Genomic DNA, 15,349 nt, shown 5'->3' with positions numbered 1-15,349 from the left:
TTTCGGTTCTGGGGGAGGGACGTCAAAAAAAGTCAAAAAGTAACGCCCCCTCTAACGTCAATCCAGCCCTGACTTATTGTAATATTCTTTAATAATTTGAACAAATCTTGGTTTTGGATATGTATCTACCGTTTTAATTGAATATAAGAATTCAAACTGAAAAAAAAACCCATGTGATTTATTTTCTATCGTATTTGCCTTTTATGGAAAGTTAAATGCATAACACTGTAAAAGCTCATTTTACAAATTTCTAGACAAGAAAAGAAAAACAACAACATAATACTTATGTTGATGATTAATTATAACAAGTTTGTTTTGTCAGACTACAGTGTATTCGACTCACAACCAACAACAGTGGCTCCTCCGTATGAAAAATACAACAAACAGACCACTTAAACTAACATTTACTGTGAAATGTTTGTACGGGCCAGCGGGGGGACATTTTATCTTAATCATAATTACTAATAAAATGAGTTGTGCTATGTTATTTCAAAGCAACAGCAAAAACCGCGACCAGTCCCACTGGGATGAGAGTTTTGATCAGATGATATTTTGGTTATCAAATGAGTCGTGTATCATAACCTTTGATGCTCAAAATGAGTTTAAGTGCAATCATATATTTATTATATTAACGATTCGTTTGGGACTGATTTTGTGATTTTGTGGGTATTGGTTTTAGATGAACTGAAACTCTCAAGCGTTTCGTTCGAATTTAAAACTGTAATTTTTAAATGAGCCTCTCTATACAAGATCAATAGATTTTGAAGAAAAAAAAATATAATCAAAATACAACTCTTGATCAACGGAGCAGTATGCAAAGGAGGCGAAATCAGGAATTGACGTTAGAGGGGGCGTTACTCACAGACGCAACCGTTTACCCACCCCCCCCCCCCCAGACGCAACTGTTTGGACATGGATTTGGAGTATCTCCATCAAGATTTATTTTTTTAATAGAATTATTTTTTTTTCTCCGATATTGACATAAAGAGTAAACTTGGACGATTTTAGAGGGGGTGCGCGCCAGGTGCACCACCCTCTCCGGCGCGCACCCCCTCTAAATCCGCTAGTGGGCTAATATAAGATTTGCGGTATAACCACGTAACCTTACTTCAATATATCTCTGTCATCAAATGTCCCCCATATCAAATTTGATAGTATCAAAATTGCGGTTCCATTATGGGAATGTATACATGCGAGTTAATCGATATAATAACAAATGAACAATTGCATATCGCGCGACCGCAAATTGTAAACTCTTCATACCAAATACCTTATATCATCCACCCCCTACAGAGGTGACCCAACCTGTCGATATTCAGCCCGTTTGTTTTCTATGTTCTTGAGGAAAATTACGAAAACCACATAGACCGCAGCCGTTTACACTTTTGACAAACTGTTGATGATTTATCAGCTGGTCCGATGACTTGTAAAAGAGACGACCGCTTCTCACGCAAGATAAGGTAATACATGAATGATTGTGGTTTTCGAGGTGTTGTTGTGTGGTTTTGTTGGTGTTTACATCTGTCCTCGTGAGGTCATAGTGGCCCTGGGTCCAGTTTAGTCTGGACGGAAGTGCAATTGGCCGGTAATCAAAGCACGACAGTCATCATCAGTCAGTCATTGTTTCTTTGTATGTATGGCTTCCGTCATCATTTTGTTCGTCGTTCTCATTACCATTCTTATTATATATAAGACCGACAGTTCAATACCGCCAAAGTCGCCGTTTTCATGCACAATCATCATCGTAACCGTAGCTAATGCTGCTACTGTTGTTTTTGTTGTTGTTGTCTTGTGGTCGTCATAAACCAACTCTAAAACCTTTTGCAATTGACCAACTCATACATCACTTGTTAAAGACCGACTGTGAACCAACCAGCTACGGACCGACTTCGAAACAACCTGCAAAAGACCGAACCTGAAACAACATGCAATGAGTCGACTCTGAAACAACCTATAATTGACGACTCTGAAATATCCTGTAATTGACGACTCTGAAACAACCTGTAATTGAAGACTCTGAAATATCCTGTTATTGACGACTCTGAAATATCCTGTAATTGACGACTCTGAAACCACCTGTAATTGACGACTATGAAACCACCTGTAATTGACGACTCTGAAACCACATGTAATTGACGACTCTGAAAACACCTGTAATTGACGACTATGAAACAACCTGTAATTGATGACTCTGAAATCACCTGTAATTGACGACTCTGAAACCACCTGTAAATGACGACTCTGAAATCACATGTAATTGACGACCCTGAAATCACATGTAATTTACGACTCTGAAATATACTGTAATTGACGACTCTGAAACCACCTGTAATTGACGACTCTGAAACCACCTGTAATTGACGACTCTGAAACTACCTGTAATTGAAGACCCTGAAACCACATGTAATTGACGACTCTGAAACCACATGTAATTGACGACTCTGAAACCACATGTAATTGACGACTCTGAAACAACCTGTAATTGAAGACTCTGAATTATCCTGTAATTGACGACTCTGAAATATCCCGTAATTGACGACTCTGAAACCACCTGTAATTGACGACTATTAAATCACCTGTAATTGACGACTCTGAAACCACATGTAATTGACGACTCTGAAAACACCTGTAATTGACGACTATGAAACAACCTGTAATTGATGACTCTGAAACCACATGTAATTGACGACTCTGAAACCACCTGTAATGACGACTCTGAAATATCCTGTAATTGACGACTCTGAAACAACCTGTAATTGATGACTCTGAAATCACCTGTAATTGACGACTCTGAAACCACATGTAATTGACGACTCTGAAATATACTGTAATTGACGACTCTGAAACTACCTGTAATTGACCACTCTAAAACCACCTGTAATTGACGACTCTGAAACCACCTGTAATTGACGACTCTGAAACTATCTGTAATTGAAGACTCTGAAACCACATGTAATTGACGACTCTGAAACCACATGTAATTGACGACTCTGAAACCACATGTAATTGACGACTCTGAAATATACTGTAATTGACGACTCTGAAACTATCTGTAATTGACGACTCTGAAACCACCTGTAATTGACGACTCTACAACCACTACTATGACCTATTCTGAAACCGCCTGCAACGGACCGACTCGATTATCACCAAGCGGTAATGCTTACATTTAATGGAATAAAATATAATCGGTCCTTGTCATTCAGTTCGAGCCAGCGGGGTAATCGAGCAAAGCAAGTTCGAGCAAACGGGGTTCGACTGTAATGTATTCCGTGTATCGGTGCGTTACACAGAGTACGTTAAAGAACCAAGCGGTATCTTGGCAAAGAGGTATGGTATTTCCCGGACCTCTTGTATCACACTCTGTTTCTTCAAATCTTTTAATATGTGGATTTGATTGAGAATTGAAGTCACTTCTATCTCTTGTCACTTTTGACGTTTAACCCAATCTCATTAAAATTATATCGTGACGTTCACTTCATTTCATTACGTTATGCACATAGCGTAACGTCGTGAAGCGTGTATTGGGGATCTGATTTTAATGAGATTGCGTTTAACCTCAACTTAAACCGTTGATTAAGGGTCAAGCCATAATGCAGTCAATATGTGCACGGGAAGACCTTGATAAACTTAAATAATCAAACGACTATAAATATGGCTGCTATACCAAGTATATATATATAATATATATATATATATTATTTCAATCTTATAACAAGACGAATGTTGATGTTAGGCATCAAAGACGCGGTTGAATGGGTTTTATTGAATATTGATATATATTTATTGATGTTCATGAAACATTCTGATTAAGTTTCATGAATATTAGACAAAACATAATGCCTTAAGTGTGTTCCAGATTGGACCTAGTCACCTAGTTTTTGACCCACGTAAAAAATATCGATACCCAATTGGCTCAATAAAGTCATGTGACAATATAAACAATTGTTAACATCCCGATTAAACACGGACATAGCCGAACTATGACGGTTTAATCAACTTTCTAGATCGTAGTTACTCGGTCGTCTCCGGCATGCGTAAATTATTTAGACTGGTACCTTGCATTATCACCGATAAAATTATTAGTGTCGGGTCGATTCGGCCGTGATATCATTTCGGCCTGATCCTTTTCGGCCTACTTTTATTCATTAATGTTTGTTTTAAATCGTGTGAATTACGCTTTGAACTAACATTTTATATCAGTTAAATTTAAATTGTGTTAATTTCGTTAATGCGACTCATATTTGTTAGTAAAATCGTGTGAATTAAGCTTTGTACTTCCATTTTATATCACTTAAATTTAAAATAGTCAATTAATGTCGTTTTAAGGCACTTATATTTGTTATCAAATGCATAATTAAAACTACTATTCACAATATGCCCGTAAATTCTCACATTCTAAAATAACGAACTCGTATGACCGGCGACCAGTTAATACAAAAACAGAGAGAATAACTTTTTTTTTAATTTCCTGTTTTAAACATTAGGCTTATTCGTTTTATATGACGTTTTGGAAGTTTTACACGCATCAAAACAGTTATTGTTATCAAACTTGTTATTGACGACAAATCTTAAGTAAAGTTGAATAAGAGTTGATATCATTAACAAATCTTCAATTTTTTTCATAACTAAAATGTATCCGTATACACTTCCCCATTGACAATTTGCAAACATGTATAGACGCGGCGTCTAATAATCGTAAACATAATACCACACAGTGTATCTTGACCGAGCATTGCGTTGGCACTGTTCTGTATGCATTATTTTACATGCTTTAGTCAAAACAGCAGGGTTTTTTTAACCCCATGAAACCCCCACACTTCCGCAATGAAATATCAAATAATTAGCTATAATTTTTATTTCTATGACGTAAATTATGCATGAAAAATACGACTCGACTTTAAATGAAGTTTTGTATTGCCAAATCTACCAAATTACACACACATGCATGCGTGCATACAAAACCACATGCACTCGATGATAAGTTTGCGTCACTGTAAACTAATTAATTTGCTTACCGAATTTTACCCTGTTTTTTACTTAATTAATTTTCATTCGTGAATATTTCGTAATATCTATTTCAGAAGTATGTTTAAGTGAAATCATGAGTTTATATATGTTTAGGTATAAGTTATCCAGGCGCCGATTAATATATATTTATCATTGCAATAAAAATGATATTTTATTTATTTCTACAGTCAAAATACCAATTTCATATTTTCACTGTTTTTAAATTTTGTTCTTCTCTCGTACGAAATCAGTTGTCAGCGCGCGCAACACTGGAACTCATATTCAACGACGTTATTTCCGAAAATGGCGTTACGTTCGCATACAATTTGTCTAAATCTCTATAGTGACAGTTTTTCAGTCCTTTAAGAATCAAAGGATAAACTTATGTAAAAGAAAACATTATGTTTGTTTACGAATTGATCTAAATACTAGTTATACATACCATTTTTATAAGAAAAACAACAACAACAAAAGCTGTGCAGTTTAAACATTGAAAGTCGTATTTTTATTGAGTTCTTGGTAATTCGGAAATGCAGAAATAAGTGTTACTTTTTGTTAAAGTTCTCATTAATACAGTTCCATACATTTTGGAAATGACTGGTCTTCCAGTCATTAAGGTCATTCAAGTCCGCGTGCTTCAAAAAACCTAATAAAATACAAATTAGTTATACACTTCTTGTACATAACTGTTCATTTGCAAATATCAGCAGTTCTAAAGTTGAAAGGAAAATTGTAAAATAAAGCTAAACAAAATGAAACACATAATAAAAAAGTCTAATTCAATACGGAATTTCCAGTTTTATTTTAAGAATGGAAATTCTTCAAAAACTGAACACTAGTACCAAATCAGTACCTAAAAATAGATTATTTAAATCGGAAAACCCCCATTTGATAATTTGTTGCCTGAGGAGAATATAACCGATTATGAATATGTTTATTTGATATTTTTGTAATATTTCATACATTTCTGTTCAAATAGTCATTTTTTTATATTTTTTAGATGTACTTGTCGGCCAAGCGGAAATGCGTCTATAAACCTAATAAAATACGGTTGGCTGCCTTAAGATGTTGACAGATTTGTTAATAAAATATTTTGACACAACCAGTGTTTTAATCATTCACCTATACGCGAAGTTCAATAGTTAATGGCCGTATGAAATCCTCATAAATCCTAATCCTTGTTTACTGCTGCACATGAACGCATGTACACTGTTCTTACATGTATACCAGTTATTCAAAAGGTCGAAAAAGTACGTTTTATATAAACACCTGGTTTGTGTCATATAGTTTGGATATAAAGGATACATTTTGATTTCATACGTTCTGTAATATTTAGACCAGAACAGAACAACAGAACACGTATACAAAATGAATCGTCAGTCTACATCGATACGTAGCCACACCAAAAGACAGAGTTTTGAATTCATTTTGCTGTTCAATAGAGCGGTAGGGAGCGAGAGGGTCTTCTATTTCATGGTGGACCCGAGGACCGGGGACCGAATGTTTCCGAAGTTGAACACAACGGTTTTCCATAAACTCCGCAATCTGGTTGGCTATCGCGTGGTTGTCACTGACGACCAGTTGTACATCATTGGTGGTAAAGATTGGATGTCTGGTGAGGCCACTGGAGCCACGTGGCGTTACAATCCGGACACGGGGAAATGGACGGCATGTGCAAAACTGCACGAGCCGAGATGCCGTTTCACAGCGGATGTACTGGACGGCAAAATATTTGTAACAGGTAAAAAGGGGAATGGTTGGTCTATGACATTCTATAAACTAGTGTATATTTCATCGCTAGTTCAGCCAATAAGAGCTAAAAAAATCGTGCACTCTATTTTGATTATTGGCGTACGTTATCAAGTCGATTCATTTACTCTGCTTTGGTGTCATACCTAATGACTTAAATGATAATCTATAACCCTGTTATTTTATGTATTGAACATTAAACGACCTTATTTTGGCGGTCACTATCGCTCCGTAGAAAATCATTCGCTGTAGTTGTAAAAATACACTATTTATATACAATTGAAGTTTTGTAGACAATAGCTAAGCATAAGGCTTGGGCCGATTCGTATTGACAAACACTGGGACTATCCCTTTCACTCTGAGATAAGAAGTTTTGGGAAATCAAAATGAACTTATAACACATATTTTAATCAACATAAAATTCATACATTGCAACATTGTATGCCATGTTATTGTATACTAGTATATTGAAGCGGATTAAAACGAAAGTAGAGCTTATGAAGTTTCTCTCAGGACGCATTTCTAAACAAAACAACAACAATGTTATATTGCCCAACTTTCTCTACATAATGTTTAAGACAGCCATTAACATAAAATGTTCCATAAATAGACGAACACACACACAAATAAGCGTGAATCCCAGAACGTTGCCAAGAACACCTCAAGATGGAAATATAAACGTCGAGATAACCGACTTGAGAGCTGGTGGAGAAAGCCGATAGATTCCTGGACATTCTACAAATGTTCTTGTCAAATATATGTCAACGGCGAATAGAAAACTAGAAACAAATAACAATAAACGTTGTCCGTTATTTAATTACCGACAGCAATTAACTCCTTCGTTGCATTTATCAAATCCGCCAGAATGAAAGATTTTATTACACGCCAGCCTCTTGTGGAAAATAAACGCTCTTTTAAATATGTAAGTGCTCCAATTGCGGAAAATGTCCGCAATAAAGATATAATTTATTGCAGGCTCCCTTTGTGTGTTTCCTTCTGGTTCTGGTGATACATGCGAGTCAAGGGCTGCTGCAAGAATATGAGTCATGACCGACATGGGCAATACGAGAAATAGATTTTGGGATAACTTTAAAACTCTGTAAATGCTGTCAAGTGAACTCTTAGTCACTATTGTATGCGCCATTTACCGAAATGGAATAGAATTTGAAACATAACAGTTCGTCACAAGATGTGTTCATACAATGATGACTGGAAAAGCTTTGCAAGTCCGTTATGTTTGGAATCGTGTAGGGTAGGGCTAGGGGTTTCTTCCATATGAACAGAACATGACAGAAATGAAATTTTATTCAGACATGTACAATGTACATCGTCTTCATATACATACATTTTTCGTATATCATGTCAACGTGTGCATACAATTTTTTTTAATGTTTTTCTGGTATATTCTAAAGATAAAATATATATTTGGGCATGGTCAGGCTATGGTTCCTTTGTTAATTAACATTGGAAACTACAGGGACAAGCTGATAAGCCAAACATTTATCTCATTCGGAGCACCTCGGCCATTTTCCATCGTAAAAAGCGCGGATGTATATGGACAGTATACAATGTCAGAAATCATTACATTCAATTACGCTGCAAGTATATCGCGTAGTAATTTTAATTTTGCAGTTAAACTGCATTACTTCACTTTTGGAATCTTAATTATTTATGCAATAATACTCTTTACTGGCAATCGATTTAAACTAAGTAATACAAAATACAAGTTTAAACACTACAATTAATTAAAAGTATTATTTATTTTTTACGAACAACTTTTACTGATGTATCGGCATACATCCGAGTTTTTTTTTATGAAAAATGGCCAGGGTGTTCCGAATTGTTGTCACGGTTAAAGAAAAACCGGCACGTAAAGAGAATTTAAGCCATAACAGTTACGAGCCGATGTACTATATGTTATTTTGAAATAAAACAAAACAAAACGATACATTTATGTATAGGTATATATGAGACAGGGTTTTAACTAAAGAGTTATGAAAGGCTTCTGCACCCTGTCATTTTTGGTAGCACCCTTCTACTCTCATGGAGCCCATCATGGACGGGCCTGCCTTTATAGAGTTAAATGCTTGAGATATGTTTGAGATCATCAAAACTATATTTTGCTTTTGGTTTGAAGGTCAAAGACCACTAATTAAACTTCCTGTATATTCTATAGTCAATTGTCCAATTTGCATGCAAGATAACACTGATTTCTATTGCTTCACAGCCCCCAACACCATCTATTGTAAGAAAACTCAACTTGTGCACTAAACGTTAAACAAAGTTAGAAAAATGCGGTGAAAATGTAAACAATGAAAAGTTCCTAACGAAAAATAGCGCCATAAAGAGAAAAACGGTCGAAATATCCTGAACTAATATAATTCTTTCTGCTCCTTTATATATTTCCAGTTACATAACATGGTAAATAAGTTGTGATCATGAGCTAACTTATATACTAATTTGGGTCTCTTGAGAACCCTTGGTCACTGAGTGCATTCATACTTTATGAATAATAAACACTTTATCTTTACAGACCTGGGACAAAATTACAGCTTTTTTAATGGACACCATCAGTACATGCTTATTTCTTGCAATTTATACCCCAAAGTTTAGCAAAAACATAACCTTTTAGAAAATAACCTTTTTTATAGAAATGTAGTGTTTTCAAAATTGCCAAAGATTGTTCTGTTAATTGTATAGCGTTACCAAGCATCATCAATTAACATTTTGGCTAATGGATCTTTTGTGGGTTGGATTCCTTCACCAATAACTATCCTTATTTCAGGAGGGGAGGTACGGCACGGCAAGGTCACGGACCACGTGGAGTTCTACGACCCCCAGGCGGACACATGGACGCCGATCAAACTTTTGCCCCGACCACGAGTGGACCACGCAAGCTGCGTGGCCGGAAACAGGCTGTACGTGTCCGGGGGCATCCCCAACATCAAACACCAGTGCTCCAACGTTTTCTGGTAGGTAGTACACTGTTTTTAGGCTGTGGGCAGCCATAAGTAACGAATCGAAATCAGGTATCGATAAATCTACTTTTTGACGTGACATGTTAAAATATTTAATGCGCCACGGTTTTAAAAAAGGGGACGTATGGTTTTATGTGGTTTAAAGTAGTCCGGATTAACTTTATTTTAATACGTTCATAAAATGGCAACGTTATTGTGAATTTGAAAGCAAGCCGAAGAACTTTAAATTAATCTTGTCGAGGAACCGAGTGGAATAGATTATTAAAGATAAACACGCAGAAAAAGGAAATGTGTTGACTTAAAGACCCTGTCTAACTTTATTTTTACAAATAGTCAAAACGTCCGCAGCCAATATCGGGTTTCATTAAATGAACTTTTCACTACCGAGATATGAGTCATGTCTATATATCCTTGTACACATTGGTTATCAGTTACTGTAATGAAACTACACAGCTAATTGTTCATCAATCTACATTATCAATGTTTAGGTAATGACAATCTTTTATCGGTCACAGTTGCGGGCTACTCAAATTTTTTTCTCGATTAACAGAATTGCATATAGTAAAATTACCATTTTTGTAGTTTTATTATTATTATTATTATTATTATTATTATTATTATTATTATTATTATTATTATTATTATTATTATTATTATTAATATTATTATTATTATTATTACTACTACTATTCATTATTATTTTTATTTTTATTATTATTTTTTTTTAATTTTTATTATTATTATTATAATTATTATTTATTTATTTATTTTGGAGGGGTGGGGGGTACGAGTCGTTGATCACGTTAACCAATCACGTGTGCTTACTATATTGTTTTCGAGGGGCTCGAGTCGTTGGTCACGTGAACGTCTCCTGCGCTGTATGATATGCATGTATTTGTGAAGTTGAAAACACGAGCAAACAGCTGTTTTACTGTTCTATGATTTTGCATGAAAAGAGATGAAATAAACATTAAATGATTCATTTCAAGGCAATTAAATGTTTGACTCATAACTGTAATTGCAATGAGGTATCCTAATGAAATATTATGATATTACAATAATTGCTAGTGTCTTGGTCTCCAGGTATATCTCAAATTATGCAATTACAATGATATAGCTTGTTTCTTCGTCTCGGAATATTTTTCAAACGATGATATCATGATAAATGGCTGGTTTCATGGTCTCGAAGTATAATTTTTATTTTTGCTATCATAATTAATGGCTTGTTTCATGTTATTTAGCCATACATCATATTAAAATATTATAATAATGGCTGGTATTGGTCTTGAACCATATTGCCATCATTTTGCAAATCAAAGGCGGTTTGCGTGAGACAAACGTTCGCCAAGTGGATTAGATCTTATGCACCTATCAATGGGCGGGGAGAGGAGGGGGCGGGGCGGTGCAAACCCAGGGGATTTAACGAAACTTGCAAGTGTTGTTCTTGAAAACCCAACACTGCTATAGGGAATTTGTCAAAACCCCGAAGATAGAAGCTATTACAGGCATCAGCAATCCTTAAAGAAAGATATCCGACCAAGTCTATTTCCCAATGCTGTCACATCGGGCCTGTTAAATAGTGGTTGTCGGGAATCTTCCACTGTCCTAAGTCCCTTATACACTCGTCATTCCCCTTTGACATTCGGAAATCCTCGGCCGTTTTCCGTTCGATGGAAAAAACCCGAAGAGTTCCGAATGTCCCCGTTGGGTCAAACCATTTATACGTGTAGTTGCATTATCTATAGCAGTGTTTTTACAGGTGCCACAATAAGTCAGTCATGCTTACACAGGTGGCAGTATCGTGTCTTCCTATATTTTTTGTATATTTTTTTTTCATAGCAAAATGACTCGTTGATATTTATTTCTGTTCAGAAATTCACCGTGCGTCCTGCTCGGAATAATTCTCAAAATACCTAAACCATTTAAATTTCTTAAAAATAAATTTAAAGTGAAGGTAATTTGGCGAAATAATGGACGCGGCTGATTTGTGATGTTTCAGGGTCTTAACGTGAACACTAATTGAAGATGGAAGCGCGATTTTTGGCAATTAAACAGAAAATAATTGTATTAAATATTCTTAAGAAAGATTGCTTCTTTCATTCTTGTCGTGTTAATATTAATGATTCAAAGAAACCGTACTCTTTTTACGGGGATATTTTCTCTCTCAAATGTCGACAATTATTGAAAGATTGCCGTTGTTTCACTATCTCCTTTTCCCGAAGGCTTAGGATTCGAAACTTTTGCAACATTAAAATCAATTAGAAAACATACTTAATTGTCTTTGGAATGATTATGACGAAACTGAGCTAAAGTGTTCCCTTAACCATATAAACGTGAGTCACTGACTCAGTGAGTGAATTTAGGTGAGTCATTTTTAAAGCTTTCCTCCCAGAAAAGAAAACATGAAAGCATTATGCCGAGACGACTACGAGACCATACTGAATGTACAATACCGTTTCTAGGCGTCATGGCTCTCAGAATCATACATCCATCTCATAATTTTATCATCAACTTAATTCCGATGTTCCCTGATTGACCTGGCGCTCAAGAGCCCCGTGCGGCAAAGATCAAAAGGTTATATGAGGCATAAACTGACCAATCAGGGACGATTTAATAACTTAATTGTACAATGGGTATCAGCTTTCAAGTTATCCCTCGTTTCCCGCGATTACATGAGTCAACATAGTTCCGACTGGGGTCGGGCGTATGGTGCGCTATTGGTATTTCCATAAACCGTACATTTACCGGACTGTGTCCAGGGGGATTTAAAACGTTTGATACGATATTTCGAAATAAAATCACTATTTCCTGATAACTTGTGACCACAAGTATGGACTCATTCGCGTTTATAGAGTCTGACATCGAAACAAATAAATTAGTATGAAATGGGAATCAAAGGCCTCTTTCATTGACAATCCCTCACAATGTGATCTGATAGTTTTTTTCTTGATTGTTGCGATATAAAAATCGCCGTTATATCAAATGAAGGTTATTATTGTTTTTGTGGTTGTTGTTATTGTTGCTGCTGTTGGATTGTTGTTGTTGCTATTGTTGCTGCTGCTGGTGTTGCATTGTTGTTGTGGTTGTTGTTGTTGTTGCTGCTGCTGTTGTCGGATTGTTGTTGTTGTTGTTGTTGTTTTTGCTATTGTTGCTGCCGCTGCTGCTGATTGTTTCAATGACAAACATCGTCAAAAGTTGTAAAATGTATAGCTCTTTTGCTATAACATTGGAATTATTTAAAAAATGTGACAGAAATGCAGCGGCTGTATTTTGCCGAAAAGCGTGAGAGGTGCGCTATTAAAAATTGAATCATTTTAGGCTTGGTTTTACAAAATACTTTCCAAATGCGTATCTGCCTTTGGGTGTTAATCTGTTCATGGAAGTAAGTAAAATATCTCATTCTCAATAACGTCTAAAGCAATCGTTATAAATTAAAGAGCATTAAACTTGTTTTTTAATTCTAATGCATCTTTATGTTAAACTCATTTGATTTTTATGATTAAAAATCATTTAATTTGTGTATACAGATAAAATAATTATTACCCTTTATAAATGGGGTTTTCAATTAAAGGCGCACAATTAAGTTTTTTTTTTTTAATGCATTGTCGTGTTTATCTCATTTGACTTGAATGATCAAAACAAAAAGAAATGTGAATGAATTAGGTTCAGATAAAAATTAAATACAAGCGATGTTTCGGCTCTTTTTTAACTGTGGAAGTAGGTAATAATTAATATTAAAAAAAAACAAAACATTGATAAAGGGTTATACAGTCGAACCCCGTTTTCTCGTTCTAGGATATGATGTAAAATCAAAGAAAATTATTAACCCTACGCTCAATTGTCAACGGGTTTCGCGATGATTTATTAATCATTTTTTATCGCCAGCGCCACGCGCCTTTTTTCCGGAAGTTAAGATCGTATCGATAGCTTTCAGCAAGCTGTTCCGTTTAGTCATTTTAACTTGAATTACCATAATTGGGCATTTATCAACAACGTGTGAGAAAAAGAACACGGATATCCATCACCCCTCGTTATATTCCGGATTTTTTTTATCAGGGGCATTTAAAGGCGAGCGATATAGGTTGAGGCCAATTTTTTTTCTTGAACTTTAATGCATTATTTATCATATTTAACTCGTATGATATCAATGATGAAAAACGAAAAAAAAACACTACCATATGACTTGGGTACATATAAAAGATATATAAGCTCTTATAAAATGTTTTTCTTTTTTAGTTCAAATTAATCGCTACGTGGCCACATATTCCCCAGTTAAAAAACGCCAAAACATCGCTTAGCCTAATATATCTGTTCCTAAATCACATCCGTTTTTGTTTTCATTGTTGAAGTATAATGAATAAAACCACGATTAGTCATTAAAATTAAAAAAAAAATCTTGCATCAACCTATGTTGTGCACCTTTAAAGCTGCACTCTCACAGATTGAACGTTTTGACAACTTTTTTGTCTTGGAACGAGCAAATTCTTGCGAAACTCCATGAAAACCAGTTATATAAGACTGCTGACAAAATATTAGATCGCAGATTTTTATATTTAAGTTAAAAAATTGATGTTTTATGCATTTTTCCTATACCGTTAGTAACGGTTTAAGCCATAAAGCATTAATTTTCGAACGGAAATATGAAAATCTACGATCTGATTTTTTGTCAGCAATCTTATATCGTTGGTTTGCAGATATCTACGCAAAAATTTGCCCTTTCCAAGACAAAAAATAAAAAAAGTTGTAAAAACGGTAAATCTGTGAGAGCGCGGCTTTAACAAAGTATGCATAATAAGTTCTGGGTGACTGTGAAGATGGTCAAATTTTATGTTGAATGTAAATTATTTTCCTTTATATTTTTTGTTTCTAGCATCATGGTCAGTGCCTTTTTGGAGTTATGGATTGAAAACTGAATGTTCTGTTTGTGTGAATACCACATGTAGTGGTGTGAATAACAGTTAAGTTTTTTTTGTAATAATTAAATCAATTAATTTTTTGACGTTGGTTTTCAGGTATAATTAGTCATTTCATCGACGCGGCCTGCAGGTGTTTCTCAAAGGCTGAAAACTCAGAAAACAAACAGCGCCATCCTTGTGTCTCTCCTCGCCCCCTTTCAGCCATTCATGTATTCAATCGTGCAGAGCAAATATTAGAAAATGGCCATTTTGTGTTCAGTCTGTTTACTCATTAATTAACGAAAAACTGTAATAAAATTATCCTTTGTTTTTGCAGTACAAATATTTGTTTGATGGTTTTGAGTTCGCATTGAATATGGAGCCGTTTGATGATACAAGTATTTCTTACATAAACTGGTTTCAATGTCCCTATCAGATGTCGCTTTTCGTGCATTTTTCGCCTTTAACAAAAAAGCGGATTAATCACGTGATTGATTTAAATGTCACATGACTCATTGGCGCACCAAATAGTCATGGCTGTGAGTCATAAAGGGACAGTTTGACGTGTATTTAATTTTTGGGTCCCTAGTGGAAATTTTACATCTTTTTGTAGTCATGAATGTAGAAAGAAATTAGTTAAAATTGTTCTTTACTGTCCTGTTCCGACTCAATGCGTCATAACCATGCTACCATTTAAAATTAAAAAAATAGTGACGT

General features: G+C 35.3%; 1 protein-coding gene across 1 annotated transcript in view; it reads left to right on the top strand.

The window, feature by feature from the left end:
• The first annotated feature begins 6,378 nt into the window (after nucleotides 1–6,378).
• Nucleotides 6,379–15,349, top strand: part of LOC128208571 (kelch-like protein 26) — a 17,376-nt gene continuing 8,405 nt past the window's right edge. The window contains exons 1-2 of the mRNA XM_052912127.1: nucleotides 6,379–6,751; nucleotides 9,545–9,731. Of these exons, the coding sequence (XP_052768087.1) occupies nucleotides 6,379–6,751; nucleotides 9,545–9,731 (560 nt within the window). The remainder of the gene's footprint in view (nucleotides 6,752–9,544; nucleotides 9,732–15,349) is intronic.

The sequence above is a fragment of the Mya arenaria genome, chromosome 11 (genome assembly GCF_026914265.1).
Source record: "Mya arenaria isolate MELC-2E11 chromosome 11, ASM2691426v1".
Classification (NCBI taxonomy): domain Eukaryota; kingdom Metazoa; phylum Mollusca; class Bivalvia; order Myida; family Myidae; genus Mya; species Mya arenaria.
This window is presented reverse-complemented; position numbering and strand designations above follow the sequence as displayed.